The following is an 18,264-nucleotide window of genomic DNA, read 5'->3' on the forward strand; positions in this document are numbered from 1 at the left end:
TATTAGATCACGTGACACTTAAATTGCACAAAGGTGGACTTTATTTAACTAATTATGTGACTTCTGAAGGTAATTGGTTGCACCAGATCTTATTTAGGGTCTTCATAGCAAAGGGGGTGAATACATATGCACGCACCACTTTTCCGTTTTTTATTTATTATATATATATATTTTTAAACATGTCATTTTTTTCTTTTCACTTCACCAATTTGGACTATTTTGTGTATGTCCATTACATGAAATCCATATAAAAATCCATAAATTACAGGTTGTAATGCAACAAAATAGGAAAAACGCCACGGGGTTGAATACTTTTACAAGGACCTATACACCTATAAATGTATCTAGAAATCAGCTTAAACAAGTGCAAATTCAGCTACTTTGTTGTTGTTCTGATAACTAATAACAAGGTTGCAAAATCTATAAAGAATATTTCTCAGAGGTCTCTAGGAGAGGATCTTTTTGTTGCAGCTTTAAGAGCTCAGTGATAAGGGGAGGCATTGCATTATATCCAAGGCTGAACTTTCATATTGATTTTCCTTTTGATACAAGAGACGGGAGCACAGTCCTAATTTGAATTTCATTGTGTAGGAAATTATGTCTAGTTATTCATTTTGTGGGCTCCATGAACATCTACTATATGTCCTATTCAGTTCATTTAGTCATTTATTGTAGAAATAGGAAAAGGTCTTCCAGTCAGATGCAAATGTCTTTCATTGTAGCCGAGCTTTGTCAGTCGGCCTTCATCAGAGCATAGTCATTTATTGAAGAAAATGGGAAGTATGTTTCTGATTGGCTAAGGTAGAATGTCCATCCATAGACCTATGCAGAATTCTGAGCATCTGTACAGTTATTATTTAGCCTTACTTTTCTTGATTAAATGGTCTAACGTATACATTCTTATATGGTGAATACATATGGACTAATATGAATTTAAAGTACCAAATAAATTGCTGTCGAAATGACCCCATCTCCCACAAAACTGTGAAATGAGTGACAATTGAGGAAGGTCTGACTTTCTAGATTACAGACCACAAACAGTTTGGCCACAAACAGCTCTACATATCTACACTGTACCAATCATACCACATTCTACCAACGTGATTGTGAATACTGCGCATAAAAAAACTGTAACTCCTCATTTGGGTTTAAAGTCAGATTTGTTTTAAAAGTTTGCTATCAATTAAAACAGAAAGTTTGACATGTTCTACGCCATACGAAAACAAAATCTCTGAGAAAAGCTGCACTTCCTGCTTCAACACAACAATATTGATTGAATTCTCAGTGAACCAGCCTGTTTTCTTGTTTTCGCGGCTCATAAATCCAACCACCTGTCAGTCTTTCAGCAAGACAGGAACGAGAGCGCTGAAGAAAAATATCCCAATCAATATTCTGCATAATTTTTCAGTGTAATTATTCTGGCACCGAAATGACAATGAGCGGTGAGGATAATTTGCATATACATTTTAAGCAGTTATCATAATGAATGTGCCAGCAATGAAGTTTGATCATCCTTTGTAAAGTAGTGTTATCAAGCTAACTTCAGGAGCGATAAGTGGAGCAAAATTGCTTTTGATAAAGTCCTGGCCAGCATATTTTGATTGGATCCATTGGAGCTATAATGTGAAACATCTAAAGTTGTTACACATTGTTGCTTTGTCCTTCAATGAACTTCCAAAGGTGTTTAAAAAAGTATATTAAATCCATGTTATTTCTCAGTGGTTGACAAAATAATTGCTAAATCTTTAATAAAGACATTATTGCAGTATCTTTACCACAGTATTCACATAAAGATACCTACATACTCCACGATTTTCAAAATGGCGCAGGTGTATAACCTTCACAGGTTTTTGTGTGGTGTGGGCCACTGACAAACATGACGTTTTAAGGCGGCGAATATTGTGTAGTCTGAATTCTTCAGTCATTTTAAAGGGTTAAGAGCATTTTGATGTCGAGGGTTAAATTCTGTCTTTGTGAGCCGACTTCCTTCCTGAGCTGGACGATGCTCTAGTCACATTTAGGGGACATAAGTATATTTTCACACTTCGACAGCCTCAAACTACAAACTCTGACAGTGATACACACACACACACACACACACACACACACACACACACACACACACACACACACACACACACACACACACACACACACACACACACACACACACACACACACACACACACACACACACACACACACACACACACACACACACACACACACACACACAGAAAAAAGAAGCCTCAAACCCTTCAGAAGTAGACAGAAATCCATTTCCAACTTGGATTTGAGCAAACTGGGGACTTAATGGCTGGCCAGATAAGGGCTTGTTTGCTGCAGATAAGACAAGCCACCATGACACATGTGCCATAGCCACCATGGTTAGAGGGAATATTTCCATATGATGACTCTCACAGTAAAATGTAAGGACAAACCGCTCCAACCTTGGAAAACACTCCGAGCCATGTAAAAAGCCCACTCACATCAATGACAGTCCACTGCTCCACAACAATGGCGTCGTACGTGGTGGTCACGCTCTGGTCGCCGCCCTCCGTCCCCTCCTGGAAGATGAAGACGCTTTCCACCGATTTAGGCTGCAAATCTGTAGAAAATGGAGAGGGAGGCCATGAAGGAGTTAGTATTTACAGAATGGAGGGTGTCTGTCTGTCTGGCTCCCAGGCCTCTAGGCTGTGCAAGAGGAGAGGGAAGTTAATGACATTACGCAGCCGACCAGCAACCCACACACACACTGGGCCATTTATTACCAGGCAGGGCTGCAGCATGGACCATTTGTATAAGCAAGGGCTATGGATTATGGATTATGTAGCTATGACAGAACAAGAGACAGGGGGAGAATAATGTTTCCTTCAGGGAAGAAGTTTGGAGAGATTATAGATGAACAGACAGGTATTACGGACAGATTGTTGAAGCATAACACAATTCATCTGAAAACAATGATATGCTTCACATATTGTAGATATTTACATGGAAGGACTATTAGACTATCAGGGACATGGTACCATAAACATGCTTTTCTGTAGACTCCATTTCATTTGAACCCCATGGATAAGGGTAACATTCCCAGTTTGGGCATTATTGGTATAGGAACATTGGTGAGCTTCTTCTCCATCCCGCATTTCTTTTGATTCCATTGAGCAGTGTGCTAGAACCTATTGCCCTTCAGACCAGGGCTCTCAGTTGGCCTGAGTGCTTTCTCATTACTCCTGTACCATTTACACACTAATAGAGTTGGTGCGGCCCAGGCTCCACCATGAGACACTCCACATTTCATTACTCTGCTCTAATAATGGGGGAACGAGGGCCGGCTGGAAAGGGAGGGATGACAGGGTCCTTTATTTCCCCCCAGAGAACCCATTTAAGGCTGCTGGACGAGCTCAATTGAAGATCTCTCAGACATCTATTGGCTCCTTTCAAATACAGACATTGTCGTTGTTCATTCCCCCTCTCTCCCGCCCTCCCTCCGTCCTTCCTCCACCCTACCCCTCCTTTACACCCCCCCCATCCATTGTTCATCAGACGTCTCCCTGCTTGGCGTGTAATTGGAAAGCCCTCTTGGAGATTGTGTTGGCCTGCCGATGCACTTGGATCACTCAGGTGAGATGCACACAGGGATTGAGTCCCTTTGCTTTAGGAGGAACACACTGCCTCCTGGCATGATGCTGCCAGACACTGAGGCACCGTGGGGTTGAGAGGTTTGGGGGACATGTAGTGCCAACACAAATAACAGGATAACATTTTGAGTTGAGTCTTGACTGACAATGTAGTGAGCAAAACAGAAGCTTGGAGGGAAACACATGTTCATTTGCAATGGGACAATGTAATCTCATCGACTAGCCTATCCTCTCCAGGCACCTGAGGTTGAACATACTGAGTGAGATGTGCTCATACTATCTCCGACACATAGAGAGTGAATTGAAAGACAAAGAGTGACAGACGTACTGACAGATAGTGACAATGGCGGCGTGAGTCGTGACACCGACTGACACGGAGCATCAACCTAACTAGGGCCCAGTGACAACCAGTGACAGGGGAGTGGACTGAAGACAGGCACTAAGTGAGAAAGACTGATGCTAGGTTGACATAGACTTTGAAGGAGAGACACAGAGGAGTAAAAAACAGGGAGAGGAATCTAAGCCTTATTGACCGCAGAAGCAACCGAATGACCCTGCCCCAAGTCCTGTCTGTTACTGACATGACTTAAACATGTGTGCTTAGCACTGCCGGGGAGAACAGGAGGGCTGTGACAGCTTATCTATATTTTAAAACGGGACAGGCAGGCATCCAGAGAGAGAAGGAGAGATATAGAAAGAGTGGGGTTACTAATGTGTGTTGATTGGCCAGGGCTTTCCTCCTATGAGCCAAAGGTTTGGAGGCTGGGAGCCATGTACCTGTGGTTACCGGGCAGACTTCTGGTTGTAGCTAGGGTTTTGAGAAATATGACATGAATAATGTACCCTGCCTTACACAAAGGCATATACTTCCAGAATCACACTCACAGTCAGTGGTGTGAAGTACTTAAGTAAAAATACTTTAAAGTTCTACTTAAGTCGTTTTTTTAGGGGATACCTGTACTCTATTTTTTACATATTTTACTCCACTACATTCTATTTTACTCCACTACATTCTATTTTACTCCACTACATTCTATTTTACTCCACTACATTCTATTTTACTCCACTACATTCTATTTTACTCCACTACATTCTATTTTACTCCACTACATTCTATTTTACTCCACTACATTCTATTTTACTCCACTACATTCTATTTTACTCCACTACATTCTCCATCAATTTTCCCGGACATTCAACAGCACTCGTTACATTTGGAATTCACACACTTATCAAGAGAACATCCCTGCTCATCCCTACAGCCTCTGTTCTGGCAGACTCACTATACACAAATGCTTTGTTTGTAAATTATGAGTGTTGGAGGGTGCTGCTGCATATTTGTAAAAAAACATCGTCTGGTTTGCTTTATATAAGGAACTTGAAATCATTTACACTTTTACTATTGATACGTAAGTATATTTTAGCAATTACATTTAGTTTTGTTACTTAAGTATATTTAAAACCAAATACTATTAGACTTTTTCTCAAGTAGTATTTTACTGGGTGACTTTCACTTTTACTTGAGTCATTTTCAATTAAGGTCTCTTTACTTTTGTGTACTTTTTCCACCACTGCTCACAGTCACGCACACGCACGCACACGCACACGTACGCACACATGCAAACACGCACACGCACGCGCACGCACACACACACACACGTACGCACACACGCACGCACACGCACGCGCACGCACACACACACGTACGCACACACGCACGCACACACACACGTACGCACACGCACGCGCACACACACACACACACACACACACACACACACACACACACACACACACACACACACACACACACAGGCCTTCAAGCCCTATTGCACAACCAATCTTTGGCCATAAAAATTGCCAGCACAACTTTCCTCCAAATTCTTTTCACTCTGAAGTAATACCTTATTGGAATTTCATATTCTGGGGAACTCTCTCTCTCTCTCTCTCTCCACCGGCTTTGCCTGAATATAGAAAGCCAAGCGCTATGCTAGCTGTCATGCATATGAATAGCTCAAATGTTTCACAGTGCCGGCTACAAATCCTCATTGTCGCGGCGGAGATAGCGTAAGCTAAGTGTAACAAAGAAAACACCTCCCATCAACACCATTAGTGTCAATTCACCAGTAAACAAACCGCTCCCCTTCAGAACTCCAGCTGTGGCGTAGCCGTGTAGGGCTGCAAGGGCGCTTTGACACGCTGGGCTGGGCATAAATCTTTAATGCCCCTCTCATAACGCCGCAGGGTGGTGGGGCCGTTAACGTTACACAGGAGCCGCCTGCCAGTGCAACGATCTGCAAATTCAATAACAAACTAATATCCGACCCTCCGTGCCGGAGAGGTCTCTTCCTCTCTGAACCCACTCCCACCAGTCTCCCGCCTCCATCCCACCTAGCCACGCTGGGATATTAAACAGGACTTATCCCCCCTCACACTGCCCCACCTCCTCAGTGAGCTTCACCATGGAAACCCATCTCTTCAGGGGCGAGGGCAGAGGAGCAGGAGGAGAGACTGTATGTGTGGTATTCCCCTGGTATGGTTGTCGACAGCCGGCCACAATCGGGAGGTAGCGCCGGGTTTAGCAAAAGGCCAGCCGAGCAGGGAGAATTCATGAATATGTATTCGAAGAGGCGTAGGACTGTAGGAGTAAACAACAGCGAAACAAGTTCAGAACAATGGAGGGAAACTTTACATTGCTGAGAGATGATTCCTCTGTAACTAGAAGGTACAGGGAGATGTATAGTTATTAGCGTTGTTAATTCTGTTTTTAAAGAGAACCTAAAAGGGGTAACTGCCTACCGCTAACCAAATTTGCTTGGCTTGTTTTAGGGTTGTTACATATATAGGATATTCCACTGGCGGTTACTTTGGTAGGCCTGTGATGTTTTGGAAAGTGGGAGAACATCGGGAAAGTAGATGCACTACCAAACAGTTCATAGGAAGAGCTTAACAACAGGAACAACAAGACCTCTTTCAGAAAACATCAAAAGGGAAATTGAAAAAAAAAAATGAAAAAAAACAAGGCACGAGAAGATCATGCAGTGTACTGGTACACAGTTGTATTGCACAGGGGACATGATGACAATCAGAGACACTTATTTTGCACTTCTGATGCTCTGCTGTGACTGTCATTATAATCTCCAATCAAACCGAGTGTCATCGCCACTGACACGCTACATCTTTTATTGTGCTGCTTCACGTTCCAGAATACCCTTGATGTTTATAGAGAGGAGATGGTCTCAAGCGCCAGGGAGAAGAGTTTCTTCTCATGCTCTAATGTATTCACAAATGGATCTCAAAGAGGTGCTAAATTTGGATTCGTCTGCACGGCCATGGGTTCTCAGGCTTGTTAAAACCAGACGCTCCTCCGTTTTGATGTAATTAGCAACAAACACATGATGTTGCCTTGGCTTTGATATCCTACCGTTCACAGTTCCCAAGAGGGTCACACGAACACAACGTTCACCTAGACAAACTTGTCTGTTTTGAAAAGGGTTTGGCAGGCATGCATTGACAGGCTGTTCCCGATACAGTATACTTGACAAGCTATTTCTGATAGGGAGCTGACATTTTCCAGATCAATACAGAACACAGCCTAGCCAATATTTATTTTTAGAATACACTCATTCTGTAATAAAAGATGCGTATCTTAACCACACATAAAATTTGTAAATATATTAGAATAACTTACTAGAAAAAAGGAATTATAATAACGCGGTTCATTACCCCATTCTAAAGAGAGAAAATATGCAAGGAGACACTCATTTGCCATCAGGTTAATTATCTGTGTTTCAGAGGCGCTGATGCGTTCACTTTAGGAGATGAATGAATTATGACTCTTATTTACTCAAGCTTAGGTTTTTCGTCACCATCAGAATTAAGTGGCATGCCCCAGGGTCTAGATGCAGAGTGCAATGTGCAGTAGAGGAGTAGCACAGCACACTACCAGAACAACAGCAGCACAGACTGGACAGTTTGAAAGGGGACATGATATGGAGACATTTTGGCAATAGCTAAGTCATCATTTCCTTTGTCTTATTATTAATAATTGTTTACATTGTTCACTAATGTGGAACAAAATAATTGGTTTGACAGAGGGATGAAAAAATGTACCTTCCATAACTTAACTCAGCATAACTAAACAAAGTCCTCTCACTGTCAACTGCGTTTATTTTCAGCAAACTTAACATGTGTAAATATTTGTATGTACATAACAAGATTCAACAACTGAGACATAAACTGAACAAGTTCCACAGACATGTGACTAACAGAAATGTAATAATGTGTCCCAGAACAAAGGACTGCACCAGATGTCCCAGTTCTTGCTGTGAGATGTCACCCCTCTCTTCCACCAAGGCACATGCAAGTTCCCAGACATTTCTGGGGGGAATGGCCCTAGCCCTCACCCTCCGAGCCAACAGGTCCCAGACGTGCTCAATGGGATTGAGATCCGGGCTCTTCGCTGGCCATGGCAGAACACTGACATTCCTGTCTTGCAGGAAATCACGCACAGAACGAGCAGTATGGCTGGTGGCATTGTCATGCTGGAGGGTCATGTCAGGATGAGCCTGCAGGAAGGGTACCACATTAGGGAGGAGGATGTCTTCCCTGTAACGCACAGAGTTGAGATTGCCTGCAATGACAACAAGCTCAGTCCGATATGCTGTGACACATCGCCCCAGACCATGACGGACCCTCCACCTCCAAATCGATCCCGCTCCAGAGTACAGGTCTCGATAAACGTGAATCCGACCATCACCCCTGGTGAGACAAAACCGTGACTCCTCATTGAAGAGGACTTTTTGCCAGTCCTGTCTGGTCCAGCAACGGTGGGTTTGTGCCTGTAGGTGACATTATTGCTGATGATGTCTGGTGAGGACCTGCCTTTCTACAAGCCTACAAGCCCTCAGTCCAGCCTCTCTCAGCCTATTGTGGACAGTCTGAGCACTGATGAAGGGATTGTGCGTTCCTGGTGTAACTCTGGCAGTTGTTGTTGCCATCCTGTACCTGTCCCGCAGGTGTGATGTTCGGATGTACCGATCCTGTGCAGGTGTTGTTACACGTGGTCTGCCACTGCGAGGATAATCAGCTGTCCGTCCTGTCTCTCTGTAGCGCTGTCTTAAACGCCTCATAGTGCGGACATTGCAATTTATTGCCCTGGCCACATCTGCAGTCTTCATGCCTCCTTGCAGCATGCCTAAGGCACATTCATGCAGATGAGCAGGGACCCCGGGCATCTTTCTTTTGGTGTTTTTCAGGGTCAGTAGAAAGGCATCTTTAGTGTCCTAAATTTTCATAACTGTGACCTTTAATTGTCTACCGTCTGTAAGCGGTTAGTGTCTTAACGATCGTTCCACAGGTGCATGTTCATTAATTGTTTATGGTTCATTGAACAAGCATGGGAAACAGTGTTTAAACCCTTTACAATGAAGATCTGTGAAGTTATTTGGATTTTCACAAATTATCTTTGAAAGACGTGGTCCTGAAAAAGGGACGTTTCTTTTTTTGAGTTTACTTTGCTAGTACTATACCATAGCAGAACAGATGTTACATTGAAATGTAATGTGAGTAAAAACACAAAGTGGACGTTGGATAGTTTGTTTACCGTTGTCGTTGCCCAGGTGGAAGTATCCATCAACGAGTGAGGCGCCGTTGTTGAAGTGCTGGGTCATGTGATCCAGCCAGTTGGCCTCCACCCCTTTGACCCCCTCGTCACGGAGTTGAACCCTCAGCGGGACCTTCACAGTGTAGTACTTCAGTTGGCCCTCACTGTCAGTTGGGTGGTTGAACAGGGCTAGCAGCTCCACCCCTGAGAACACAGAACACTCAATCTCAATCTCTTTAGATTGTGCTGACATGAAACATGTCATGCAACAGAGATTCATAACGCGACAGAGTTGATACTTTGTAACAGAGGTGATTTATAACACTTAACAGAGTTGACTCATACCCCATAACAGATGTGATTTATGACACATAACAGAGTTGACTCATACCCCCATAACAGAGGTGATTAATAACACATAACAGAGTTGACTCATCATCATTTTTCCACAATCCCGTACCAAAGGCTTGTGCCTCAATTGAAATGGTCCTTTAATATGGACCAATGCTTACAAATTTGGATGGACTGTTGTTTTGGCAGCAGCCATTTAAATGAAGTGCGGCATAATCTTCTCTTTTTAATGCTAATATCTGCCATTCCCATGTGAACCAGACGGAGGGCCAGAATGTGTTAGACTCCCACACACGAAGACTCACAAAAGATGCACGCACGTCTCACACACACAGAGTGCATCAGAGGGGACCATGGTTCAGTTGCTCTGGTTTTCTGTCAGTCATTCAGTCAGACACCCAGGAAGAATGAATCATTTATAACCATTTCCTTTCTGCCATGTCTGACTGATGTGACAGCTGGCCACCAAATTCCCCAAATCCTGTCGTTTTTTCCACTCTTCAAAGCTCCAGAATGACAACTGAATGACAATAATGCATCACAACTCTCCCTGCATACGTTGGAGGAACTACAAACTTATTGAAAACCAAGCCAAGTCAATACAACAAAGTCGCTCCACTAATCTTAATTGTTCTGTTGTTTTCCCCCAAAAGAGTGAATTTAAATGAGGCTTTCACATGATATTAAAGTTGATGTTTACTCGTTCAAGGCCAGCGGTTCTGAGGAACTGCTAGCTTCACCATCCCACTAAATGCTCTGCGTCTGCAATGTGTCACAGACCGTTTATAATTTATGCATATCTGACAGAAACCTTGCACTAATGCATCTGACTAAACCAGACAGCTCAATGGGAACGCATTTAAAGATGAGATAATCGTAGTAAATTGTACAACATACATTTTACAACAACACTTAGAACAATTTGCGGCAAAGGTTATTTCCATTTGCTAGGTTAAATCTGAATTACGGTAATCTGGAGATAAAGATAACCCAGGGTCCATACCTGTCAGATCAGTTCCCACATGATGACCATTTCAAAGCGCAACTGACTCGACAATTTCAGCATCAGGGGCATCAAAGTTAAACAAATATTTTAGGATCGCCCTCGACTTGCCCTGAGAGTTGGATGGCGATAACACAAACAGTAGGGTGTATTGGCTATTGAGACCTGCCAGGCCACAGTCGCATGGGAAATGACAGACCTGCTATGAGACGATACCTTGTGTGGTCCAATCATTTGAGAAGATTGACGACTAAAGAGTAAACGAGCGCATGAACGCAATTGCAACATTCCAAATGGGTCTCCTTTTAAAGTTTGGTCTGATGGATGCCTGTCCAAGTGACAAGGTCAGGCCCCATAATCCTAACTGGTAATGTGTACTCTACAGAACCACTGTTGAACATGACAGCATCTGTTCTGCTAATCCACCCTCCTCAACACTGATGTAATCAGGACTAACATTTCATAATGAATACATGCTCAAACCAACATGTAGACCAGCTTTCTCTGCAACGTGATTCTTAGTTGGAGAGTGGTTAGCTTCATACTGCTTCATTTCTAAGAGGTAACGGCAACAATGTGAGTGACCATTGTGATGTTTGTCCAATCTCTGTCTTCTTTTTATACCATCACTTCCTCCTCTCACACCTGTGATCCCACAGGAATGTTCTCAGCACTAGTTTCAATAACCTCAACGATCTTTGGTGCTATTTTAGAGCACGTCGGTTTCAAGTCCCAGTTTCACTTCTGACTGTTGGCTTGTGACCCTGTTCCCTGTTCCACATTCTGCTGTTCAGGAGGATTATGGGGGCAAAGTCACCCAGAACTGAGACTTTGAGTCAATTTCAGCAGAGAGAATTAGCGAAGAGGACAAGGGTACTTGGCACATGGTCACACACAATACTGGCTATGCCGTGGTGGTGGTGTGGACTGTGGAGGTTTGGGGAGGAGGGAGGAGGCTGAGTGAGGTAGGGGGGGGGGATTATCTCACTGGTTTGGGGATGAGGGAGGAGGTTGAGTGAGGTAGGGGGGGATTATCTCACTGGTTTGGGGAGGAGGGAGGAGGCTGAGTGAGGTGGGGGGGGGGGATTATCTCACTGGTTTGGGGATGAGGGAGGAGGTTGAGTGAGGTAGGGGGGGATTATCTCACTGGTTTGGGGAGGAGGGAGGAGGCTGAGTGAGGTGGGGGGGGGGGGATTATCTCACTGGTTTGGGGAGGAGGGAGGAGGCTGAGTGAGGTGGGGGGGGGGGATTATCTCACTGGTTTGGGGATGAGGGAGGAGGTTGAGTGAGGTAGGGGGGGGATTATCTCACTGGCTTGAGGAGGAGGGATGAGGCTGAGTGAGGTAGGGGGGGGGATTATCTCACTGCAATACACACTTGAGGGACGTCCAGATGGACCAGGGTGCTTTGTCTACCGGGAGCCAAGTATGTATGGGCGCACACATGCACACACACACAGAGGGGAGCATTCAACACAGATGCACATTTATGAACATGTTTTCCAACTGGGGTTGAAAGAGAATGTGTGAGAGAAGAGAAGAGCTGTCCATCTGGTATTCTAAGATGCTGAAATATGCTAATTTAATCCAACTTTATGCTGCACTACAGTCTGAGGAAATTGAAGAACCATTTATGCGGTTTCAAGTTGAATCTTGCCTGGCATACAGTATACAAATCCAATTACATAGTAACGAATAGAAATCTGACAATACTCACCATTGGCTCGCTGAGGGTGACGGCTTGGCTTCTCCTTCAGTTCTATGACGTTTGTCTTGTTATTGTTGTGTGTCAGTGTGTCTTCCACTATAACATCCTGATCATCATCTTGCTTGCTCTCTGTGGATGGTGTTATGGGAAGAGAGGACCTCCCATCATGGTTGCTTTCCCCAACAGTGGTCTCACTCCCCACAGTGTCCCTAGTCTGGTCCTCCCCCTCCCCACCCTTACATAAGGAGCCTTGGCCCTCATCAGCCCCAGTGTCCATCGCCTGCTCCTGGGCTCCTGGTTCTCCATTGGTCCGGGGGCTAGTGGGGCTTCGGCTGCTCAGGGAGCCTAGCATGGAGCTGGGGCTGGAGTGGAGGGAGAGGGAGGGCGTCTCTGGTTCTCTGGTCTGGGTACCTCGTAACCCACACGGCTCCTGGATGAAGCCCACAAACATGACCCCCTGGTCTGCAGCATCCTGGATCTGCTGGAGAGACAGATAGCAAACAACTGCCTTAGAGAGATCCGTGGACGACCTGACTTTTACAAATACAATTTAATAACACCAACCTTTCATACGGTATGCTCTGTTATGATGGACTGTTATTTAAGATCATGTTGGCTAATCATGAGTAAGATCAAAGTTGGAGCTAGTGCTCAATGGACTTTCTAAAAAATTTGTGATAATCTTGAAACACAATCTAGAACATAAGCACACATTGCTAAGTCATACCATTATAGAACCATAGCTATTTTTTCCCCCTGAATTTCCCCCATTTACTCCCTATTTTATCAACCAAATGGATTCCAGGGGAACTGTTTACATACCTGGTATTATCATATAATTATAGAGGCACTCCCCCTCCCTCCACCCCTCTTCCCAGCATCAGCCATTCAAATTGAACTAGAGTTGATTGGATTGCAATGGCTCCAGCCCTGGCAGGACTGCATCCCAAATCAAGCATTGCTTTTCCCATTTCATTGTCATCTGGCATTCTATGTCAATATTGGGATTTTCCATCAAAATGAAATTGAAATGTTAACTGTCAAGCAGTGTTATGGATGCCATTCTCCATTCACATTCTGTCATAAGATCCAGCCAGAGGCAGTACATTCTGCTATCTGCAACCGGGGACCAGGAGAATCCAAATCAAATCAGCATGGGTGCCATATCACAGGTTATCCTCTATGAAATGAAATTGTAAAACAGTCACATCGTTTCCTAGCTCCATTGTTTAATATCTATTGAACGTTCACTCAGCACTTGCACATTTTTATTCCCAGACAAATTGCAAAATGGAATTGCCAAGATGAAAATAAAAATATTGTATCTCATTTGAGGGTAACGTTGCCAGTCAATGAGGGAGAGGGATCATTTCTACTGTGTGTGTGTGTGTGTGTGTGTGTGTGTTAATGTGGGTCGACTCGGGTGTGAAGGTAATGGATAGCCTTTGAAATAGTCCGCATTGAATGGAGAATCACACTACTGTGTATTGCACGTGCTCAGGTCAGAGAAACAGGTAAACGTCCTGTTTCTGTTACATTGCTATTTATTAATGACAAGTCTCTTTTGCTTTTAATAGACGCCTGTGATATCTCCTAACATGATATGGTTATGGCCATCAGCTTGCTTGAGAGTGGTTAGTGTTACCATGTCCTCACTGCAGAATGAGAGCAGCCCTCTGTAAAGACTTTCATTTTCCAGTTCTACATAGGCTATATATTTCCTATTTTTCCAGATATTAGAGAGAGTGCTCCAGGAGCCGATAGTTTGAAGGTCAGAATGAAACTCAGGTCCTCAGGCGACTGGCCGGCTGAATTGATAACCCATTTCTACTCCCCAATGTTTTATTAAAACGAAGGACCGTCTCGTCTACTGGCTGTGGAAAGCGAGTCGAGATAAAGAAGAAACCCAACAGATTTTGCCCACAGCGCCTTTAGGACTTATAGGCTGGTCAGTTGTGTCTGTGATTTGAGTCCACTATACCCTTTTCACACTTATCACGCCACCTGAACAAAACTGTGCAGGCTTAATAGTTTCGTTCACATCGATGTCCTTTTCAGCACAGTTGTGGATGCCTAACCGCCTAACCTGGCCAGCTCAGTACAGCTTGGCTTGGCTCAGCTCGTCTCAGTAATGTGACAGGGCCTTATCTGAGGCTCACCTTCTTCACATAGCCCTGGATGAGCTCAGGGGTGGGCACCTGGTCAGTAGACAGACACTGCTCCAGCTGCAGACAGTAGGGAGCACAGTTTGACTGGCTCTTCTCCAACCTGCGGTAGCAGCCCACACAGCAAGAGAGAGAGGAACAACACATTTCAGCCACAGTCACTTCAGTCATACACGATACAGACATACACCACATTCTGTAATACATCTCTGAAACGGTTGCACAGAGAAATCTTTGGAAATGAAGTATTTATGGATTTATGAAAATAATGTATTAATAAATCACATATGAGCCGTGTTAATGTAATTGTTGGCCTGTGTGACCAAAAAAAAGAAGGAGCACTTAACGTAGACACAAATCAGGATTGAAAGGGGTACATTAGGGTGGGATAGGAAACTCAATGCAATACTAATCTTGTCTTGTTTTTCCACTTATCAGTATTGTGGGTGGATGGAATCTATGTATATGGGTCTGTATTTTTCTATCTTCTCTGGAGGAAATCCCACAGCTAGCCCTGGAGGAGGCCAATGCCCCAGCTTCCATCACTCTGCTTCACCTCTCATCCTGTTGACAACACGGATGGGACCCTTCCACCCTTGCCACAGCATGTGTGTGTATGTACAGTACGTACGTGTGTGTGTGTACAGTGTGTGTGTGTGTGTAAGGAGACTTCAAACATTATCCCATGCAGCCCAGGCCTAGCTCTCTCTCTGTCACACGGACTTCACAACACAGCGGGAACCTGAGTCATCTCTCACAGTCAACAACAACCCCACAGAAGTCAGACGTCACTGTCACGCCAGTCCCCCATCATTATGCAACTTATCCCAGATCAAATGTCAGTAGCAAACTGTGTCAAGGAAAATCTGCACATTGAATGCAAATGTTTTTGCAAACTTACTGTGCAATTCACAGCACCGTGAAGCGCCAATGTAAAGGAAAACCTCTGAATTCTTGCTATTTGTTTTCCTGTTCTGTAATTTGAAGTTATGAAAAGCAGATTGGATCTGTAAACTTGGAGGGTGTCACGCCCTGACCTTAGAGAGCCTTTTTATGTCTCTATTTGGTTTGGTTAGGGTGTAATTTTGGGTGGGCATTCTATGTTTTGTTTTCTATGATTTGTGTTTCTATGTTTTGGCCGGGTATGGTTCTCAATCAGTGACAGCTGTCTAACATTGTCTCTGATTGGGAACCATACTTAGGTAGCCCTTTTTCCCTCCTTTCGTTGTGGGTAGTTACCTTTGTTTGTGGCACTAATGCCCTGTAAGCTTCACGGTTGTTCCTTTCGTTTGTTGTTTTGTTGGCGACATTTTGAATAAAAACGCTGCACCTTGGTCCACTTCTTTTGAGGGCCGTGACAGAACTACCCACCACCAAAGGACCAAGCAGCGTGGTGAAAGGGACTCCTGGACATGGGAGGAGATCCTGGACGGTAAGGGACCCTGGAGGCAGGCTGGGGAGTATTGCCGTCCAAGGGAGGAACTGGGGGCAGCTAAAGCAGAGTGGCGGCGATATGAGGAGGCAAGTCAGCGAAGCAGGCACGAGAGGCAGCCCCCCCAAAATGTTTGGGGGTGGCACACGGGGAGATTGGCAGAGTCAGGTTATAGACCTGAGCCAACTCCCCGTGCTTACCGTAGGGAGAGAGTGACTAGTCAGGCACCAGGTTATGCGGCTCTGCGCCATGTGTCTCCAGTGCACTCTCATAGCCCAGTGCGCTCTCTGCAAGCTCCCCGCAGTTGCCGTGCTAGAGTTGGCATTCAGCCAGGAGGGATTGTGCCGGCTCAGCGCTCCTAGTCTCCGGTGCGTCTCTTCGGCCCGGGTTATCCTGCGACAACTCTACGCACGGTATCCCCTGTTCGCCAGGAGAACCCAGTGCGGCCTGTTCCAACTTCCCGCACTTGCCGGGCTAAAGTGGGCATGCAGCCAAAAGGAGAGGTGCACGTGGTAAGCACCAGATCTCCAGTGCTCCCCCACAGCCCGGTTCGACCTATGCCTGCGCTCGGGAGGTGCCGGGCTAAAGTGGGCATTCAGCCTGGAGGAGTGGTGCTAAGGCTACGCACCAGATCTCCAGTGCTCCCCCACAGCCCGGTTCATCTTGTGCCTCCTCTAAGGACCAGGCCTCCTGTATGTCTCCCCGGGAGGAGGCGTATAGACAGCCTGGTGCATGGGGCTGCCACAGGGCCCACCAGGCTGTCTATACGCCTCCTCCAGTTAGGGAGGGTCCCCAGTCCGGAGCCCCCGGCGACAGTCCCCAGTCCGGGGCTCCCGGCGACGGTCCCCAGTCCGGGGCCCCCGGCGACGGTCCCCAGTCCGGGGCCCACGGCGAGGTTCCCCAGTCCGGGGCCCGCGGCGAGGGTGCCCAGTCCGGCGCCCGCGGCGAGGGTCCCCAGTCCGGGGTCGGCAACGAGGGTCCCCGCACCAGAGGTGCCACCAAAGTGGGGTGAGCCAGTGGTGGAGCGGGGTCTGCGTCCCGCACCTGAGCCGCCATAGATGCCCACCCAGACCCTCCCTTATAGGTTCAGGTTTTGCGGCCAGAGTCCGCACCTTTTGGAGGGGAGGGGGTACTGTCACGCCCTGACCTTAGAGAGCCTTTTTATGTCTCTTTGGTTTGGTCAGGGTGTGATTTGGGGTGGGCATTCTATGTTTTGTTTTCTATGATTTTGTGTTTCTATGTTTTGGCTGGGTATGGTTCTCAATCAGGGACAGCTGTCAATCGTTGTCTCTGATTGGGAACCATACTTAGGTAGCCCTTTTTCCCTCCTTTCGTTGTGGGTAGTTAACTTTGTTTGTGGCACTAATGCCCTGTAAGCTTCATGGTTGTTTCTTTCGTTTGTTGTTTTGTTGGAGACATTTTGAATAAAAAGGAAAATGTACGCTCGCCACGCTGAACCTTAGTCCACTTCTTTTGACGGCCGTGACAGAGGGCTCAAATCCATAATGGACAAAGTGGGAGAAAATAACTAGTCTCCCATCGCCTCTCTAGAGGTAAGGACTTCTTTAAAAATACCCCCATCACCTGCAGTCCATTTTCTCGGTGTGAAACAGGTTACTTGCATTCAACCCCATTGATCTGCTGTCTACCGCCAGGCTGCTAGAGTAAGTGTCAAACGCATGCCTGGCTCCAGCCTGCAGCTGGTCTGACTGCAGCCTCCTCCTGGGTGTACGTCTGCCGGACTTCCCACTCCTTATGCAGACTGCTGCTGCTATCTATTCAGCTGCACTGTCAGTCAGGTTCAACCGTTCAAGGTTCTGTATCCCGGACCACAGGGACTATTAAAGGCACATTCTGGGATTTGGAATCTGGGGATGGTTATTTTAATTCTTGATATAGTTGGGCGTGATTAAGTTTTTTGAAACCCAGAATGTAGCTTTAAACCCAGAAGCCCTCACATCGGGCGCCAAAATCGCAATTCCAAAAATCACAATTTCCATGACAACGGCTCGGTCAGGCTCCACCATCGAACCTGTGTTTAGCAATCTTTCATCCCTGGCCTTTAATAATATAGCACATCTTTTTCTAATGTCAGCTTTTCACAGAGTCATGAATAATTTCTTTGGACGAATCCCCTCTAATGGTTTCTGGTCCATACAGCTCTCTCCCCGAGCGCATGTGAATTCTACAATTATCCAATAGATGATGAATATATCCCATCAGACACTGCCTGCTGAACTGTAACCCCTCTACACCGCAACCAAATTGAACATTGGGAAATTTGACAGTTGACATTTGAAAATTAAAATGGTCCTATCCATTCTCTCTGATCCACAGATTTGAGCAGGTTACCACGGTCACCA

General features: G+C 45.5%; 1 protein-coding gene across 1 annotated transcript in view; it reads right to left on the bottom strand.

Moving 5' to 3' along the window:
- Nucleotides 1-18,264, bottom strand: part of LOC139365578 (raftlin-like) — a 68,137-nt gene that overhangs the window by 17,871 nt on the left and 32,002 nt on the right. The window contains exons 4-7 of the mRNA XM_071102820.1: nt 14,464-14,572; nt 12,314-12,785; nt 9,244-9,447; nt 2,490-2,608 (exon numbers count right to left, since the gene is read on the bottom strand). Of these exons, the coding sequence (XP_070958921.1) occupies nt 2,490-2,608; nt 9,244-9,447; nt 12,314-12,785; nt 14,464-14,572 (904 nt within the window). The remainder of the gene's footprint in view (nt 1-2,489; nt 2,609-9,243; nt 9,448-12,313; nt 12,786-14,463; nt 14,573-18,264) is intronic.

The sequence above is a fragment of the Oncorhynchus clarkii genome, chromosome 2 (assembly GCF_045791955.1).
Source record: "Oncorhynchus clarkii lewisi isolate Uvic-CL-2024 chromosome 2, UVic_Ocla_1.0, whole genome shotgun sequence".
In the NCBI taxonomy this organism is placed as follows: Eukaryota; Metazoa; Chordata; class Actinopteri; order Salmoniformes; family Salmonidae; genus Oncorhynchus; species Oncorhynchus clarkii.